Source organism: Centruroides vittatus, unplaced genomic scaffold (assembly GCF_030686945.1).
Source record: "Centruroides vittatus isolate TY-2023 unplaced genomic scaffold, ASM3068694v2 contig_3283, whole genome shotgun sequence".
Lineage (NCBI taxonomy): Eukaryota > Metazoa > Arthropoda > Arachnida > Scorpiones > Buthidae > Centruroides > Centruroides vittatus.
In genome coordinates, this window is record NW_027122110.1 from 105,754 (window position 1) to 126,104 (window position 20,351).

Below are 20,351 nucleotides of genomic sequence, written 5' to 3' on the forward strand. Positions count from 1 at the left end.
TTGATTTCCAGAAACTGGCCCCGATTGCTTGACAGAATAGCAATCGGAGAATAAAACTGGATATTCGTCGCTATTCGATTTATTCAATACACTGAAATTATTTGCCAAAAAAAAAACCCAAAAAACTCAATGCTTATCACTGACATAATGGTTTCTTCTGTTTCTGAAAATACTATTCATTAAAATATTACTCGTTATGTAGATAAATATAACATTTTGGATAGCAGACAGTATGGTTTCAGACAAAGAAGATAAACCCAAGAAGCCTTTAATGCATTCTAAGAAAAGTTGATACCTGCATTGGACAAGTCATACCTTGTTCTTGAGGCCTTTGTCGAATGTTATCGGCAAAAGCATATTGTTATCGGTTGATTGATATATTTGAATATTTTAAATTATAAGTTAGACATATTTGAACGTAACTACCGAGTTTCGTAGCAATTGTTCGAACGGCATAGGAGTGTATAGCGAACAAACAAACATCCTCATTTATATATATATATATATATATATATATATATTATGGTTCTGTCGTAGTATATTTTGTGTGTGTCATTTTCTAATACTGCTTTTGGAGTATATTTGTAGTATGGTACCTGGATGTGTTTGTGTGCAAGCATTTGCTACTTTATTATGCCTATGTAAATAGTCTGCTTGTGCTAAGAGCTTGCAACCAGAGGTTATATGTTGTATTGTTTCTAGCAGAATGTGGCATTTTCTGCAAGACTCATTTATGTGTGATGTATCCTTCAGGATGTGTTTTCTATTGTTTTTAGTGTTTATGACTTGAACCTTGAATGACAATTATAAACCCCTCAGTTTCTCCAAACAGGCGGACTTAGTCATCCAGTCGTCCAGTAATTTGACGCAGTTTTGTCAACATAGTCCCGAGTTAGGTCATAGGTACGCCTGCCATGAAGTGCCTTTTGGATCCATGACTGCTTAATATCTGTGTTATTTATGTATTGAGCTATGTCCAGGTGCTTAGAATGTAAGTTTTAAGTAAAAGGAAGAACTATAGAGGACTCAAGGAATCTCTTTGAAAAATTTCTCGCTCAACGTATATTTGATTTGTTTTTATGTGAGTATTGAAGTTAAGATGTAATGATGTCCTCCAGTGAAACATGGTAAAACCAAGGAAATGAGTTGTGTAGATGCTAAGTGTGTGCTGCAACCAAGTGTGTGGGACTGTCGAATGCTTTTCTGTGCTGTGTGTGTTTCTGTGTTGCTTATGGACTTGCCGTAGGATAGTAGAATCAAAGAGTAGTTGTTCTTTGCAAACTCTGTGATTTCTACTGCATCCTTTATATTATTATATAAGAATATCGCGTTAATCATTATGATTGTATACTTTGTTTGCTATGCAAGTAAAGCATTGAAAGATATGTAATTGATTCATACTGTGCAGGGTCTTTGGAGTTGTTCTTTTTTGGTCTCATATAGATGAAGCCCTCTTGAGAAAATTTGGATTGTTGATGATATGAGTTAAATGTGTAGCTAGTTCCTGGTGTAGGGGTGTGAAATTTATTTTTATTACGTTTATTACGTTTCAGGTTAAACCATTAATCGTTACGTCATTTCCTGTTACAACTCCCTCTATTTACAATATCCAAGATGGCGACCGTCGTCGAACAGTTAAACGTTTTCGTCCAATATTTCGGCGTGGAGGGATGCAAAACTGGTTTAGATCCAAATTTAAAGGTAAAGTTTTCGAATGTTATTAAGATATATACAAAGTTAATTAATTTAAAACGTTGATATTACGTATTAGCGTATTTTTTGAGGCACGAGCGCGCCATGCCGGTTCGATAGATGATCATTGAAAGGATAAACGTGCTTACTCTTTAATCTCTCTAACTTTAAATGGAATGAATATTTAAAATAAAATTTGGTATTAAGTTAATGCGGGAAATTGACAATGTATAGATCAAATGAGTGTTTATGTCTTACCCTACATCAATTGAATTTATCGTTTAAATTAATTTCAGATTCCTTCCTTGACAACTAAAGACGGTAAACAAGTTAATGGTCTAGTGACAATATTTAAATACCTCATAGAAAATTCAAAGCAGAAGAATGGTTTATTAGGTAAGAAAATGGTAAATTGTACCATTTAACTTGAATTATATTGAAATTCTTCTTATTTAAATGTCAAATCTATATGTTTACTACACAGATTTGGTGTGTAGTAAACATACGCACCAAATCTGCAATGTTGTAGCTTCGGTCATAACCGAACTTGGTGGCGATTTTAGGTTGCACGAAGCTGTGACGAGTATAGACTTATAAGACCCTGTGGTTTTGGAGGAACAAAAAGTTTTGAATTTCTATGTTTTGCCAATTTTGAATATACCAGTTACCTGGATGAATGAATGGCCCCGTTCGAGCACGTCGACTTCGTCCGAGCCTCTTCTTAATAAGGTGAAGTCGGCATACTTGAACGGAGCCATTCGTTCATTCAGGAAACTGGTATATTCTAAGTATAGACTTATTTGCAAGGCTATTCTTATATAAATTTATAATGGAAAATCTTGATATCATATATCAGAAGCATCACCTGTGTGTATGCCTCTTGTACGAGGTCTAGAATTCTAGCCAATTTCTGGGTAAAAATAAAGTACTTATAATTGTATGTTTATACTGTTTAGTATAGGAATATTAGGTTAAAAGTACAAGGACGTAGGCGTAAACCTAAAATTGTCACCGACTAAACTAATTTATTTTAAATGGACAAGTCGCTTAAATTACGGATGTATGAATAATATTAATTTTATGGCATCGATTGATTCGTCTCTTTTATGATTTAGGTCAATCTTTAGAGGATCAATGTGTCATTGATCAATGGTTAGAATATAGAACTTCGGATTTAGAATACGCTCTTTTGGCAGATCATGAAACAATCTTACAGGCAAGTTTAACTTAATAAACACCGGTTTTAAAATAAATATACTATGAAAAATTTTCAATATATTTTTTATTAAATTATAAGAATTTTATTTAAATTTATTGTAATTTTAAGCTGAAATAGATATATTTTTAACTTTCATTTTTTATAATAATATAAAAAATGAAACTCCATAATAAAACAAGTTGGCCAACAAAATGCTAAAATCTTCAGGAGGGTGGAAGCTTGTTTATGATTAAATGTTTTTCAAGTTACTTTATATACTTGTTTACTTTACATACATACTGGTTGAACTGATATGAATGTAATAATGAACTGTTCCAATTCTAGCTGAAAGATGAGGAATGAGTCATATCCAAAATATATGGCTATATCAGTTTTAATGTTTATCCATGTATATCTGTAACCTGCAATTGAATTGTTTGCTGTCAACTTGAATGAAGGCTTCTTTCCTGCCCATTTTTAAGATGGGATAGGTATAGTTCATTATTATCAGTACAAACAGAGTAGTCTTTAAATCTGTTGTTATGTTATAGAACAAGGAAATTTCAGTAAATTCTGACAGTTTGAACTATGCATTCCATAACAAGCAACAAATAGTTTTAAAAACATGTTCAATAACATAATGAATTGTCATTAGATTTAAAAATTTCTTTGTTCTGTATTTGAATTTTTACTACTGACAATTTAAAGTTGGGATAAAGTATCTCAAAAAGTATTTAATTACAAATAATCTTCTGGGTTTCTGAAAAGTTCAGTGCTTTGTTGGGTTACTCGTTTATATTTAAGCTTCAGTTTCTTTGAATTACAATTAATCTGTTTTATGTAGTTTATTGTACTTGTAACTTTGTTCATATAAAAATAAAAATTTAACATTTAAATACAGTAGAGCATCGATTATCCGACTTAATTGGGGACTGGGGTTGGTCGGATAACTGAAAAGTCGGATAACCGAAAAGTATGAAAAAATACATTATTAGTATAGTGTATTAGGCCTGGTTTAAATACTAGCCTACCTTTCATGGTCGAGCCAGTGCTGCCAGCTAAAACATGCAAAAATTTAACAAAAATAATATTAAAGTAGCCAAGACATAACCAAATATTGTAGCGCCACATCATTAGCGGACATTTGAATTTGCCGACTAGAATGCGGTCGGTTAATCGGGGGTCGGATAATCGATGCTCTACTGTACAACTAAACAATTTTAAGTTTACATAACGTTAAACATAAAGCAGATAAAGCAGATACATTATACATAACGTTGCATACATAGTTTGTATTTTAATCATCAATTTTCTTAGAATAGTCCCATTAAAACATAAATGGTTTTTTTGTATTTATATTCACTACTAGGTGTATTAGGAGACACGAGGCTTTTTTACATCTTTATTTCTGGTTCTTCCATATGCCGATACGCGTTTCGGGCTTAGGCCCCTCTTCTGTCAGCTGTACAATAAAACACATTATAAGTTTCTTATATTAAAATTGTTTTATCATAACGAGGTATGACATACCATGACATGTGAGATTTCTTCCAGGTGGTATTGATACATGGACACTTCGTTTGAAATTGTGTATTTACAGTTAAAATTGTAAAGATATCATTACAGTTTAAAATATAAAATAAAATTACTATTGTTGTGAGCTTCATGTTTAATATCGTACATCTTCCGGTAAATACTCTTGACGCCTGTGGTAGTGGAATCTTTTTTTACATATTTTATACAGATTATACATTTATACATATACGGAGTACATATTTATAAATGGTTTTATTTGATAGTCTGTTTGGAACTTTCACTTTTTTGATCTTTTAATCTGCTTTACAGCTTTTAGTAAGCTAAAAAATATAGAGATAAAATACTCAATACAAGACATGCTAACTGATTTTACAACATATTGTAGTTGAAAGTGCAACGAAATTGAAATTTCTACTTATTATGATTAGATGGAAAATGCAGATTAGAGTAAACAATGTTTCATTCAACATGTTCTGTCTTTATTTGCTAGATAGTGCTGTTCATTCTAAAATGATTATACAGTTTAATGAACTTTAACTCTACATTACAGATTTTTTTTTAATTGGCAATTGCAATTTTATTCTAATTTACTTGTTTTTTACTTTCTTATTGTCTTAACTATGAAATATATACATAGAAATGTTCAATAACTTGTGTTTGCTTCTCTCATTTTGTATTAATTCCTTTTATATTAATGATCAGTCTAATCAATACTTTTTATTGTATTTTATTTCATTTAGAATCATTGGTTGATAGATTAATGGAACATTTGTAACACTTCAAAATTATTTGGAGAATGTGGATATGGTGACTTTGTTGTGTCAGAATGAGGTTTAAATATTGATCATACAAAATAAAAATTAATGGAAAAACTTGTCTCAATTTATGAGATGTTATCAGAAGTGAGGTACAGTCATAAGTCATAGTTACACTGTAGCTGAGTTGGTTGAATAACTAATATTTATTGATAGTTAATCATTTTGAAATGTGCCTATTGTGAGAATACAGGGCTCATTTACGCTATTAACCTTTGCGTTCACCCTGTCAAAACCTTCGTTCCGCTCACTATGTCGAAGGAATGGCCTTTGTACGAGCGATATGGGAGATCAAGATCGTAAAATCCCGATCTCTGTCAGGACTGACACCAGTTAATCAATTTCCTGTGGATTAACATGCGTAAACAATTATCATTAAATTGGATGTGGATTACTAAGAAGAGTTTAAGATTTTGTGAGTGGGAGTGCTGCATTGATAACAAATGAGATCATTTTTAAACAAATAACAATAAAATTTAATAAAATAAATGAAATGGATATATACAATTAATTGGATTACAAAGTGAAATAAGAATATAAATTCATGGAATTACAATGATGTATTCTGGGCCTATTCTCTAGGAGATACCAAACTATCTAACTTAAATCTAAATTATCCTATATGCGTGACATACGCGTGAGAAAGAGTTTACATCAATCTGTTATACTACCTTCATAATACTTTTCTTTGCCTCATTTCTTTCGTTACATTGGGAAAGAAGATTGCTAATGGTCATTGTTTTGTATATGACCATTGTTGGGTTTAGGAACTATGCAACATTTTGTATGGCTATCTTCTTATGGAGATCTTAGGTGCCTCTATGGTAGTTCATTGGAAGGGCTACCTTACACGTAGAATTCTTCCCTGTACGAGACTACCTCGATGGCGGGAAAAAGTCCCCTATTTATACCTTTTAATTTCTCCAGATCTCTTCCAATGGAGATCGATCTTAAGAATCATCTGACTGGGTGTGGTTGATGTGTCTTTCAGATTTAGTCACCCTTTTAGTCATGGGAGATAAAGATCTCTCTCAGGAACTGACTGTTAAACAAAGGAAACATTTATTCCTTGTTCTCTATGATTTTTAACTTTGATAAAAATTTCGATTTATTATATTAAATTTTTAACAAATTTCTATTAATTTTCTAAAGTATTTTCTCTAAAATTCCTGACCCTCACACTATTAATAATAATTTAATCTTTGTGGAAGAAAAAGTAATATATATGTTGTTAAATTTCTATATGTAATTTAAAGGAAATTTATCGACAGCTTTAACTACATAAGTAGAGTCTTTCTTCTAGACGAGACAGATGTTCTGAATGAGATATTTTTGACAGATAAGTATTTAATAGTCATTTAACATTAATTAACCATTTTCACTGTTTGAGAATTTTGCTTCCAGAATTTTAGAAATGTTACGTTAAATAAATTTTAAAACTTAAATTTAAATATTTGTCGTCGAATAACTTTTTATTGCGAGAAAATTAAGAATAAGGATTAACAATATACTCACTTTCACATATGTGAATGTATTGTTATTTTCTTGTCCTTGTGTTTAAAAATTATTTTTGAAAAATTGTGTTCTGTGCATTCCAATTTGGAGTATAATTAGTGATGCAGATCTTGGTTAAGATAAAAACATTTGTCAGTTTGACATTAGAATTTTCCTTACTGTAGATTAAAGGTTTTGTTGATTGTGCTTAAAAATATGACTGAAATTCAACTTAAAACAATTTTTCAATTTGGTATATTTACAAAAAACATATGAAATAACTATGGATGATTGAACATAAATGTAAACTTTTTTTGCAAATGCTGATTTTCATTTATATTCTGCATCACTTTCTCTCATAAGGAACTAGCAATAATCTCCCATCTTTCCAGGATTCCATTGTTTCATTGTTTCATTGTTAGAGTATCTTGGTGGAACCTTTCCCTTGCTCATCACTGAAGGCACCCAAATTTTCAGGGAAAAAATTTAAATGTGAATGTAAAATGTGTAGTTTAAGGGACATTCTACATCCCATTTTATTGTAGTTTTCAAGTAATTCTCCTACAAGTTCTGTTTTTCTGTTGCCCAAAGACTGTGTTACAACTCCTTTAAAAGACATCCATGCACTTAGTTCAATGTCATTTAATTTTTGAGAAAACCATGCAGTATTTTTCTGATCTGAGATCCAACAAGTAATCCTTCTTTAAGCTTAACATCACTTAGTTTTGAAAAAAAAAAAAATCTGTTTAAGGTATTTGAAAGCAGCGCAACATTTATCCAGTGCTTTGATAAAGCTTTTATTAATCCAAATTTTTTTATGCAGCGGAGGTAAGAAGACTTTTTTGGGATCAACTAGAAGAATATTTTTTACATTAGCTTGACCTAGAACAAATTCATCTCTTTGAGGCCGTTTTTTTTACTTAAAAATGATTTTGCATTGCTCTACTATCTCAAAGATAAAGAAAACAATAATAATTGGTAAAACCGCCCTATAAGTCTTCGTGTGTCTGTATTTTAACATTAAGTCTCTGCTCAAGTATTTTAAAATTCTGTAATATCACAACTAAAAAATCTTACATGCCAGGGAATTTTTAACTTTTAATCTGTCTGAGATATATGTATGATTCGTGATATTTGACGTATGTGAAGATATATTTAAATACTAATTATTCAGTAAATAATTTTAAAAATATTCATGTATTAATTAATATTTATTTATTTATTTTCTCTCTTATTTCAGGAACTTAATCATTATCTTGAAAATAAAGTATATTTCGTCGGAAATAAATTATCGTTAGCAGATTTAGTTTTATTTTGTGGACTACATAATATATATGTAAGTAAAGTTTAAATAATTTAAAATGGTAATTTATGTAATATATATCAAACATATTCAGAGTTCTTCCCAGGAAAAACTTTTAGAGACTAAGGATAGGGCGATAAAATGGGTGTTATTAAAATGCCGCAAATGATTTTTATTACTTTCAGTTAAATCAATTTAACTTTCATCAGAATTGAATGATGCATGTGGTAGACAACCATCTCGTCACTAACACAAAGATTTGTTGCAAGTTTACAAGTTGTTGGTCGTTGATTTTTAACAATCTCTTCCTGAAATTTCTCTTTGTAAACAGCTTTTGGGCACTCCATACGTTTTGTATTCTTTAGTTCAAAATTTCCCGAACGAAACTTTCTAAACCACATTTGACATTTAGGAGCATCTTCCCCATACACTAAAAGTATTTTTTTACTGTTTGTATAGCCTTATATCCTTTACAAAATTTAAAATACATATGAAGCCTATTGTATACATTTTATCTGCAGACATTTCAATTTGATTTTGCAAACAAAATGTGAAGTGTAAAGTTTTAAAATAAGTTTCTAAACAAAGAATACAATATCACATTAGCAATTTCATAACTATCATAATTAAACTACATATCGGAAATCGCACCTGGCACAAAAATAGCAAATTTGGCAACACCTTATTTTCCGAGAAAAACTTATCCACGTTAACACTGCTTTAACACCTGTCTTTATTTAATTGAAACTTCCACTGCATATATAAGGGGATTGCCACAGTTAATTTCACACAATAATCTACGGATACCCATACATATTACACTAATTTTTAGTATGCATCGTTATACGACATTGCTGTTGATAATTATTAAGTTCCGTAAGGATATTTTGAAAAATTTTGAGTTCATTTAGCAGTAAGATCAGAAAAAAATGTCTTAAATGTGATAAATAAAACAGAATAAGCCAAAATTCATGGTTTTTATAGAAATACTCAAAATGACAGATTTTTTTTTCAACATTAAAATGTTTATGTAAATTTTAGTTATAATTTCTATGTGGCACATAGTAGATTATTATTACAAGGCATCTAATAGAGGACTGATAAATAGCAGAATATAAAGAGACAAAAAGGACTTCATAAACCCTTTTCATTACATGAGTGCTGCTAATGGCAAACTTCAACAAAAAAAAATTCTCTTTATTTTATTATGTACAAGCTTTTAGTTTGCATTTCTCTCCATAAGCTGAATGTAGGATCCAATATCAGTATTTATATAAACATTTTGGACTAATTTGATTTTTAATTACAACTCCTAGACAAAAAAATTAGAATATTCGTCTGACTGAAAGTTTAGTGTACATTTTCTCATGAACAGCACAGAGTACGAAACTTTTTTCAATACTACATAAACATACATAAGCACTGTTTATTATATCCATTAATCAGACAAATTAACTCAAATGTTTTTTGTTACAAATGAAAATGAAATGACAAGAAAATAGAATAACAGTTTGACCATGACAATAAATTAAAATATTAGCTAAATATAGGAAATACAACAAAATAAACTTAATATTTCTTGGCATTGCCATTTGCCCTAATTACTGCTCGCAATCTGTCAGGCATGGTGCCGATTAATGTTTCACATTCGTTTCTGGTGGTGCAGTTCCAAATGTGTCGAATGCACGTCACTAGTTCCTCCGTAGAAGTTGGGCACCGTTCGTTAAGTCGTCGTTACGTGACTCCCCACAAATTTTCAACGGGGTTTAAGTTTGGGGAATTGCTTGGCCAAGGCAAGATTGCAATTTGTTGTTCTTGTAACCAAAGTATTGTTGACTTTGCAGTATGAGAGGATTCCCGTCTTGTTGAAATAGAAATGTTTCCTCAACTAAATCCTCTGTTGATACCAAGATGTTTTGAAATGTCTGTGTATTGACATGTTCCCAAAGAATGCACAGTTGTCCTATGCCATTAGCACTCGTGCATCCCCAGATCGTGACAGACGATGCAAACTTCACGGATCTCTTCATATACAGTCCTTTTTCGAAGGCCTTGGTCACCACAGGAAAGACAAAATAGGGATTCGTCACTGAAGAGAACGTTATTCCAGTCGTCTTATCCCACACGAGCCTCTCTTCACCATCCAACATGTGCTTGTTGTTGCTTTTTTGTTAGAGATTGCTTCGTCTTGGGAATGTGGCAGTCGAAGTGCAAGTCATGCAGCCTTTGGCATGTGGTTCAGCTCCTCGCCATTGTGCATGCAAATCACATCAGTTCAAATGAGTTTTCTTGATAAAGTATTTAATTTAATTATTGTATATCATAGAAAAAATTTTTCTTTTTAATGCTGTAACAGAAGGAAATGAAAAGATTGCCAGACCTGTTTTATGGCAATTTTATTAGAATAATTAGTGTTATTTAAAAATATTTTTTCCTATATAAAATAACTTTCAAAACAATGGTGCATCTTAGAATGGAGGGAAAATAGTAGTTTCTGTTATCTAGCTATTATTAAGAAGAAAATGAATTCTAATATCTGGTTCAAATCTGATCCATAGACAATAATTTATTATTGTAATACAGGTTTAGCAATTTGTTACTCTTTCCTTATCTATGCTGGTTAACCATAATTGACACTATAAAACTGGCAACAATAGTGTCTGTCCTGGTACTTCATATTAACAAATTAATCCAAAAGGTATAAAAATTATCTTAATTTTAAAACTGGTTATTCATTTAATAATGTTAGTACAAGATTGGATTTTAACTTTATTAGTTTGTAAAATTACTTTTTATTATAATTAATTTATTCGTAAAAATATATTTTCTTATTTCAGAAAAAATTAGATTTCAAGGAAAAACAGTTATATTCTAATGTTTCAAGGTGGTTTAATTTGGTAAGTTCAAAATTTATGTTATTTTAATGCAATCATAAAAACAATGTACTGTATAAATATATTTTTGTAATGACATTCTTATTCACTTTTATTCTGAAATTTTAAAAAATTCATAGTTCTATGCTGAAGTAGTAATGCAAAAATATCTTAGAATCTATAGCTGTTGTTTTTAAAGAAATTTAAAAAAGTAGTATGCTGCCATGCATGTCGATCATCATGAGCCAATGAGAAGTAAAAAAATTGGAAGAGCTAGATTCAAATCTCAATATTAGAGCTTTGGATCTAGCTTCTGCTTGATCTCAGAACAGTTGTTTTGCTCATTCTCTGGCTAGGCCACAAATAGGGAGGGCTAAACAGTATACCTTGTTGCCTCAGTGCACTTTCACATTATGCTATAAAGGACGCCTTGTTCTAAATAATTTTTTTAAATGAGAAAATTAGAATTTGAGATATGCAAATAACTTTCAACATGTTAATATAAAACTTCTGAAAGTTAACTAAATCTAAGTTATTTCATTGGACAATGGATATTTTTTAATTCACTTCTTTCTGTTAACTGTACTCACATTAAATTTGCCAACCTACATATCCCAGGCGATTGCCATATATCATACCATGATTATCCAAGGTAACGTATGTAGACTTTAAATATGGTAGGTAAAGGTAAATAAAGTCTAATGTGAACCAATGCTGCTTCAGATGACACATTTGTAATGGTAATGGAAGTCTAAGATTTATAATGGTAAAATTTTCATGCTTCTTTTTGTACCTTAGTGAATTTAATCACAAGAAAAACAATATATACATATATTAATCAACAATTTTTTAGGGTTAGTCATGGATAATGTGGAACCTGTTAATTGAGGTTCTACTGTATATACAGTGTCAAGAGTGTATATTATATGAATAAATCTGGATTTAGCCTAGTTAAATAAAATGTTTAAATTGTAAATTTATTTTTGAAACAGTCTAAAATATATTAAGCTTATCTGTTTAAATTATTACAGATTCAACACGAAGAATGTCTTGCTCCATTAAGGCACCATTTCTCCCACGTAGTATTCAGCAAAACAACATTATATTAAATGTTTATAACATGACTTAAATTTATCCTTCAGATGTATTTGTGAAGATTTGACAAAAATATACTGTTGTTATTTTTTTTAAGTAAGTGTTTTATGTAATGTGCTGTTTTATTTATTTTTAAGATGCATGTTGTGAATTTGACAATGTACAGTACAATGATTTCAAATGAACAATCTTAGTATCTATTAGATGAAAGATATTAAATATATTGCTCATTTTAGGGGTTAAACTTTTTACATGCTTACAAACTTCTTTATTGTAAGTTAATATTGCAATAAGCAGTTTATGAATTTAATTTTGGTTTACATTTCATTAAACTAGTGGAGAACTTTCTAAATAATTTATTATTAACAAATGTAACTATCATAGACACTGGAAATTAAGCATTGTAATCGTTAGTAATTTACTAACGAATCGTATCGAAAAATAAATTTATTAGCTTTAGGAAAGTTGTATGTTTAAATAAGTTTAGATATTGCATTAATATATAAATGATGAAAGAGATCCAAAAACGCTTCACTTAGAAATTATTGAAATGTAATCGTTACAGTTTTAATCATGTTATTCAATGTAAAATTTTAAAACATGAAATGATTTTTCCAATAATGTAGAATTTAAAACTTAGACAAGATTAATATTCTCAAATATTATCTCACACACATATTGCATTAATGAACCTAAATGTGATTATTGTTTCAGAAATTATCATGTATAAAAAATTTAATTGCAAGTAACATATCTGATGTTGAGTACAGAAATGTAGTTTTTTTGTTGTATGATAATTTAAAAGATCAAATTTTGGCTGTTTATTGTACCATTGATGATCTCAAATTTTTTCAATTATAAGTAATAAATCAATCAATCTTATTGTCATTGATAAGAGAAGTTTTGTGTAAATACATTGCCTGCTTCTCCAAGAAACTCAGGTTCTAGTCTGTATTGAAGTTTCAGAAGTTTTGTTTTGTGCCAAATAAGTGGTGAAAAACTTGTCTCAATATCCGTTAGAGGAAAAGAATAAAACGTACAAGGTTTAGACAATTATATTTTGCTCGAGATTTGAAAACTAATTTAAAAACCCTTTATCTGTGAGGACATTCTTGAATTTTTTAAGGTTTTTTCATGTCATTTATAAAGTGAAAAGGAATAATAAAGTTATATTTAGCTCAATCATATGTCAAATGTCATACAATGCTTTAAAGCAACATATGTACTATACTTGTTAATTTAAAACACTGTCTGCCTTTATATTTGGTTTATATCACACGATGAAGCGCAGCACAATCGACACAAAGCCTTTAATCTCTGCCGAAATGTGTCTCGGCAGAGAACGGATAAAAATGCATGATAAATAAAATATGTACTGTACAGCAAGTTCTTGCTTAATATCTAATAGGTTCTTGAAAACTGCAACATTGAGCAAAAAGATGCAAAACAAAACCAATTTTACCATAGACTAAATCATATGAACAACATACAATTCAGTTAATAATCAAATCTTATTGGATCATGTTTACAATTTCAGCACTGTTTTCCTCATCTCATAGAAATAATTTTACCATTTATCAAGTGTACAGCAAATACAATTATTGCTGTTGAAAGATTGTGCAGTTAAAATTTGCAACAAAAAATAAAAATGAGTATATAATTGTAATGTCGCTTATATTGAGATTTAGAGCTTTGTGGTTTACAAGATATATAAATTATTAAGTTTTAATGAATTAAAAAAAAAAAGAACTTTTTCTATATTTTTCTCTCGCACTACACATCAATAGTATGAACATGAAAAGTGAATGAGCAAAACCACATGCTGCAAAAATTGCCTGATCGGTTGGAATTTTAGATAAATCTGAAGAATATTTTGATGTGAGCGAATTTTATAAGAGACTAGTAAGGAGCTTGTAACACATATCATTAGAAACACAGTTAGCTGCAATACTACAAGCCACAACCAGAAGAGGTAAAAAAAAAAATCCCCAATTATTGTTTCCAAACAGAACAATATATTATGTATAATTAAAGTATCAACAATTGAGGTTGGAGTAAGCATTCTTATAATCATGATTTTAAATCAAATAATCTTATTTTTACAATATTAGAAATAAACAATGTATGGTATGTAAATATGAATTATATGGTAGAATTTAGAGGAAAAGAAGTCTCTATTTTATATCTGATTCTATTCTAGTTTATAAAATATAATTTAAATTGGTTTATATGTTATTACTGAAGAATCTCCATCTTCATAAATTACAAATGATTCAGTGATAACTCCATGAACAAGGGAAGTATTTTAGACATGAACCTTGTTTTATGACGACAACAGAAAGTGATAGGAATTCAAACACACTTCATTTATCATCTTATGTACCATCTAATATGCTCAGTAGCTTAACCAAGGAGACTGGGCCTCTTTATACTTGTAAAAAGAAAAGAAAAAAAAACACACAAAATACAGCAATAGTTGAGTTGGAACTTTTAAACAAAACAAAAATTTTTAACCATAATACTAATAAATAAATATTAGTTCTTAATGTACTGTACACCTCACAGGACTTAATTAACTAAATATGCTAAATAAAAACTAAAAACCGGGGTGCCCGAGGTTCTCCCCCTTTTCCCCTTTCCCTACTGGCCATACCACTGAGTGTGGCCAATCATCCTAACACTAGATATAGATAAAAAGTAATTTTCAGCTATTATGCAAACTTCGTGTAACACTGGCTGAAGCACAGGTCTATTTAGAGTGAAAAAAAAATTTATATCTTAGAATCTGGTTCGGATCAATGATATAAAAGATTAAATAGTATTCTCCTTATTTACATTTATATAAATATTTATAAACAACTAGAAGAATCAATGAAACTCAAGTGGAGCAACTTGAAGTAGGAACACCTTGAGTCCGTCGATCCCTGCCTCGGCAACAACAATTACTTGTGTGTATAGTTGTTGCTTGATTCACCTCTCCAATTTTGGCCAAAATGAGCTTCGTACGACATAGCAACCGTCACAAGGAGTATTAAAAAAGCCGCATAATGGTCAAAGATGAGGTAATGATTTCCAATGGAAGAATAGCTATTACTACTAAATATATGTTTAAAAGTCTACAAATATGCAAAAGTAGGTTAAGTCAATAAACAATGTGTTTTGAATTTGACTAATGTTACAATTAATTAAGGAGAACCATTATTTGAAATTACATATAAAAGTAAAGCAGAAAATATAGTACAGTACATCAAAATTATTTCGGTTGTTAAGTTTAGTGTTGAAACTGATAATTTTATTAAACTGAAATATGTTAGGCAGATTTCATAAAGTATCAAAATGCAAAAAGAATTTGTTATAAATAAATAGAAAAATTTTAATAATTTAGTATTATTTACAATTTATATAAAACAGTTAAGAAACAACCATTCTGATGGAAAATGTTTCTTCATTTTTCCCTTCCAAATTATTTACGAAAATAAATATTTCTTCGGACATTGGTTTATGTTGAGGGAAAAATAAGAGTCCCAACGAATAGTTTTTTCTAGGTTTGATGCTGAATTTCTGTTCTGCCAATTGCAATAGTTGTGGGTGACTGCTTGAAACCAAGTATGTTTTTGGATAATTATATTGATTGGAATATGTGATTCTCTAAAAAACAATTAATTATAGATTTTCATTTTAAAATAATTAATTTAATAAATATTACAATGTAAATATTACCTTTATGGCAATGTCCTGACTGGTTATTGATAATTGCACTTGGTATGATTTTGTGATTGTTGGTCTCTGACACATTAGAACAATAAGCCAAGTTTTCATTAAACTATAGAATTCCATATTGACTAGGTTTACATAGATTTTTCTATAGAAAAAAATTTTAATTACCATTCACATAAAGAAAGAAAAGAAAGTAGTTTTATATACATACTTTGTGCCCGGTAAATCTGATTTGGCAATAAGTTGTAATTCTTGAAATGTGTTTGCTGATAACGTAAAATAACCATTTGGAAACAACTGCAGCTCTGTTGGATGAGAAGTGAAACACTGGACTAAGTGTGTTTCATCTGCACCTCTAAAATATGAATTCAACGTATATAAAATTTATATATACACATAAAGTGGGATCCGAAAGTTTGAGGACTTGGTGTATAGTTCCTTGTCTTGAATAGTTTAAAACACTGATGCACAACCTTCAAAACAATACTTTTTCCAGCACTCATACAGCTGCTTTAAGCCATCTTTTGCAACCAATTATAATACCGCCTGTGATGCTGCTTTTACTTCATTTGATGACTCAAAATGATTTCAGGATGAGTCATCTAATAAGGTATTAGAGGTAATTGCAAAAGATGGTTTAAAGAGACTGTACGAGTGCTAGAAAAGTGTATTGTTGATCTAGGGGATTGGTTTGAAAGTGGTTGTGCATCAGTGTTTTAAACTATTCAAGACAAGGAACTACACACCAAGTTCTCAAACTTTTTGAATCCTATCAAATACAAGGAATGATAGGCCAGAAAGGTGTATTGGTCAAATTTGTTATTTGGCTCCTATCAGTACAAATCACATCTAATTAATGCCGTTAAACTTTTGCGTAGAAAAAACGTTGTAAAATAAAACAGCATTTACAAAATTTCCTAAATGTTTCTTCTTTCTCCAGTAGGATTTGGTTTGCATTCCCTTCTGATCTATCACTCTTGATATGGTATCCACAAAGTTCTTTACACACAAAAACTGCATCAATAATCTGTTTAATGCATAGGGATGATAATTTTCAAGTTTTATGGACCAAAGGAATGAATAAATATCTAATTTAATTCCAATAGTTCAATATATACTGTACAAGCCATATACTTTGTATTTTTAATATATCTGTTTTCAATTGGATTTTTTTACAGTTTGTTTTAAAACCTCACCTCTTAATTACAGAATTAATTTTTTGAGATATACCAGGTGTATAAGCTTAAATCCGCTGTTTGCTAATAGATGGCGTTAGTAAGCGTATTAAGCTACCGTGGAGACGCCATATTTTTTTTTCGATGACTTTGACATTTGTCAACATTAATTTGTGCACATCATCAGCGATTTCATACGACATCATACATTTTTCCTTTGTTAATCATGCCTAGTTTTGTGCCAGAAAAACAGCATATGCGGGAAGCTCTGCTTTTCTGCTTCAATTTGAAGAAATCGGCTGCCGAAGCTCATCGAATGCTTGTGGAGGCCTATGGCGACAGTGCTTTATCGGAAACCACGTGCAGAGATTGGTTTCGTCAGTTCAAAGACGGCAATTTTGACCTGAGCGACAAGAAGCGTGAAAATCGGCCCAGGAAGGTTGAAGACCATCAATTGCAGGCTCTTTTGGACGAGGACGATACCCAATCACAAAAAATGCTTGCCGAGCAACTGGGTGTTACTCAACCAGCTATTTCCATGCGTCTACGTGCCATGGGAAAGATTCAAAAGATCGGAAAATGGGTGCCGCATGAATTGAACGATAGGCAGATGGAGCGACGCCAAAACACATGCGAAATCTTACTTGCCAGACAAAAAAGAAAGTCGTTTCTTCATCGGATTCTAACTGGCGACGAAAAATGGATATATTTTGAGAATCCTAAACGCAAGAAATCGTGGGTTGATCCAGGAAAACCATCAACATCTTCCCCAAGACCAAATCGCTTTGGACGGAAGACGATGCTGTGCGTTTGGTGGGATCAGCAGGGTATCGTCTACTATGAGCTGTTGAAACCTGGTGAAACTGTCAATGCCCACCGCTACTACCAACAACTGATCAAATTGCATCATGCTCTGCGTGAAAAAAGGCCAGATTATCAGCAAAGACACAACAAGCTGATTTTCCTCCACGACAATGCACCATCGCACTCGTCAACATTGGTCCAAAACTACTTGAAGACACTCGACTGGGAGGTGCTACCCCATCCCGCTTATTCACCAGACCTGGCCCCTTCTGACTATCACTTATTTTCGTCGATGGGCCACGCGCTCGCTGAGCGCCACTTCGATTCTTACGAAAATGTCCAGAAATGGCTTGATGAGTGGTTTGCCTCGAAAGAAAAAGAATTTTTTTGGCATGGTATCCACACATTGCCCGAGAGATGGAAAAAATGTGTCGCTAGTCAGGGAAAGTACTTTGAATAAATTTGTTTTTGCTTGCTATGAAAAAAACGTGTTTTTTTCTGACTAAAAAACAGCGGATTTAAGCTTATACACCTGGTATAAAGATATAATTCTAGATATAAAAAACTAGATATTATTTTTTATATCTAGAATTTTAAATCTGTTCAATACCTGTTGTCCTCTGATTTAAAATGGTGTTAGAAACAAGACATTTGAACAGTTCTAAAAATAAATTTTTTTAAACGGTATACCAAGATAACACAACATCCAAGCTGAATTATGAAAGAAATCTATTAACAAAGATGACAGAACATTGCACAGTGTGGTTCATATTACAAACTGACTATGATGTAGGGCCCATTTCAAATTCCACACAAGTTTTAATCTAAAAATAGAGAATATTGCACACTTTAATGCATCCAAATCTAGTTTCCTTAATAATTTACTAAACGCTCTGTATTATCTAGGATACCTTTGGTCTGTATTATGTCGGACAATCGGGACTATTATACTTTATGTATATTTAAAAGTATGTAATTTCTTTAAAAACCATTGTTCTGTACTGTTAACAGCAATCAATAAAACAGGCAAAATATACAATATTCATTCAAAATGTTTTTCTATTAATCTTGTACTGCTAAGAAGTTGTCAAAATTCTTAGGTTTCTATTAGTCTCAATTGCAAAATAAATTGTCTCGTCACTTTAGCATTAATACTATTGACAGATTTAAAAAACAAAAAAAAAACTTACTTGAGAACTACTGAAGATTGAACACACTGTCCCATATGACAAGAAATATCTATTCTTTGCACTGTAAGAGTTTCAATAAGCCAAGTATGGATGGGCTTACTCATAAAAGGACTGTCATACAAAAAGAGATAGAATCTTCTTTCGATTCCTGCTTCCCCGCAGGCTGCCTGTACAAATATATAAAATATTTGCCGCAATTTTACATTAATTTAAAAATTACCACTGTGAAAACAATTTGCTGTGTGTGATTTCACTCCTTGGAGAATATCTTGAAAATTTCTGCCGTAGATATTCTGCAAAGAGTATCAGTTCTATATATAAATTGAACTTTTTAATACTGATATTCCTTGAATTACATAAAATGAAATCATATACAGCAAATTGTTTTTACATGGATTAACTAAGGATATATTCCCAAAATAAAAAATTACATATATCTTTATAAATTTAGAGTTTTTACTTTTTTCCAGCTATTAGGTCCACGACAGTATAAAGAATGCAGAACAATATGAACAACAGTTTCATTGACTTGCTGCAATAGAAGGAAATTTCAGGAAACAAATTTGTATTTGTTTTTTTCGTAATTAACAATGAAGACAGAGCTCAAATTAGAGCAACTAAACCATTCAGAAAGACCCTAAAACTGTAATTTTTAGTGAGATAACACATTCATTAAAAAGTGTGTATATAAACTATACATTAGAATATGTGCAGTTTGCATGCACTCTTTTTAGAAATGTAGATAAAGATTGTAAAAATATCTAATTTTGACTGATATTATAGAAAATTGGATCAAATATATATTTCATGGACAATAAACAAACACTCATATACTCAGTTTAATCATTGAATAAAAAATCTTATGCTATATTTGGCTCCATAATCTATCAAAACATTTAAATAATATAAATCAATACAGGTACTCTTCACTTTACGACCTATCGGCTTAGCGACCACTCGTACTTACGACCTGCAATTCGGGGAATCCCCTTCTCGGCTTGAGTGTCGATCAGTGGTGAATGGTGATACGCGCATTAAGCATACTATAATAGGCTAATAGCATACTATAATAGTCTTTTCATGAATAAATTTGAAGTTTGTTGCATAATTTGTATAATTTTACGATGATCCTATATTCCCGGCGCAAGCTCCTTGCTTATCGACGAATTCGCTTAACGACGTAGTCGTCGGAACGGAACTCGGTCGTAAAGTGAGGAGTACCTGTATGTTAAAAAAAATCTTTGCTACATCATTCATCAGTTATTCAATTTTTCAATTGTTTATGTATTTCATTAAAAAATATACATATTTAATATTTAATTTATTATGAAAAATATAGCACAATAAGGAATAAACAACTAATGTATACTTTTGTGACTCAATGATACAAAACGTCTTACACTATTAAGGTGTACTGTACTCAATGAAATGTTTTTATGTCTAGATTCTGAGAGACTGT

At 30.9% G+C, this 20,351-nt stretch overlaps 2 protein-coding genes across 4 annotated transcripts in view; one reads left to right on the top strand and one right to left on the bottom strand.

Annotated features, from left to right (window-relative positions):
- Positions 1-1,507: 1,507 nt before the first annotated feature.
- Positions 1,508-12,102, top strand: AIMP3 (aaRS-interacting multifunctional protein 3). Its single transcript, XM_067268455.1, has 6 exons — positions 1,508-1,701; positions 1,989-2,088; positions 2,808-2,908; positions 7,976-8,071; positions 10,876-10,935; positions 11,943-12,102. The coding sequence occupies exons 1-6, from the start codon at positions 1,615-1,617 to the stop codon at positions 12,018-12,020; spliced, it is 522 nt and encodes a 173-aa protein (XP_067124556.1). The 5' UTR covers positions 1,508-1,614; the 3' UTR covers positions 12,021-12,102.
- Positions 12,103-15,330: 3,228 nt separating this feature from the next.
- LOC136973709 (nephrocystin-4-like) overlaps positions 15,331-20,351 on the bottom strand; it is a 46,576-nt gene continuing 41,555 nt past the window's right edge. For all 3 annotated transcript variants that reach the window (XM_067268453.1, XM_067268454.1, XM_067268452.1), the window contains 4 exons: positions 18,893-19,059; positions 15,935-16,078; positions 15,727-15,868; positions 15,331-15,654 (listed from right to left, as the gene is read on the bottom strand). In XM_067268453.1, the coding sequence (XP_067124554.1) occupies positions 15,418-15,654; positions 15,727-15,868; positions 15,935-16,078; positions 18,893-19,059 (690 nt within the window). In that variant the 3' untranslated portion in view covers positions 15,331-15,417. The remainder of the gene's footprint in view (positions 15,655-15,726; positions 15,869-15,934; positions 16,079-18,892; positions 19,060-20,351) is intronic.

Coding starts and splice junctions, on each gene's coding strand:
- AIMP3 (XM_067268455.1), top strand. CDS start 1,615: ATGGCGACCGTCGTCGAACAGTTAAACGTTTTCGTCCAATATTTCGGC. Junction 2,089..2,807: donor GCAGAAGAATGGTTTATTAG/GTAAGAAAATGG, acceptor TTTATGATTTAG/GTCAATCTTTAGAGGATCAA. Junction 2,909..7,975: donor ATCATGAAACAATCTTACAG/GCAAGTTTAACT, acceptor CTCTTATTTCAG/GAACTTAATCATTATCTTGA.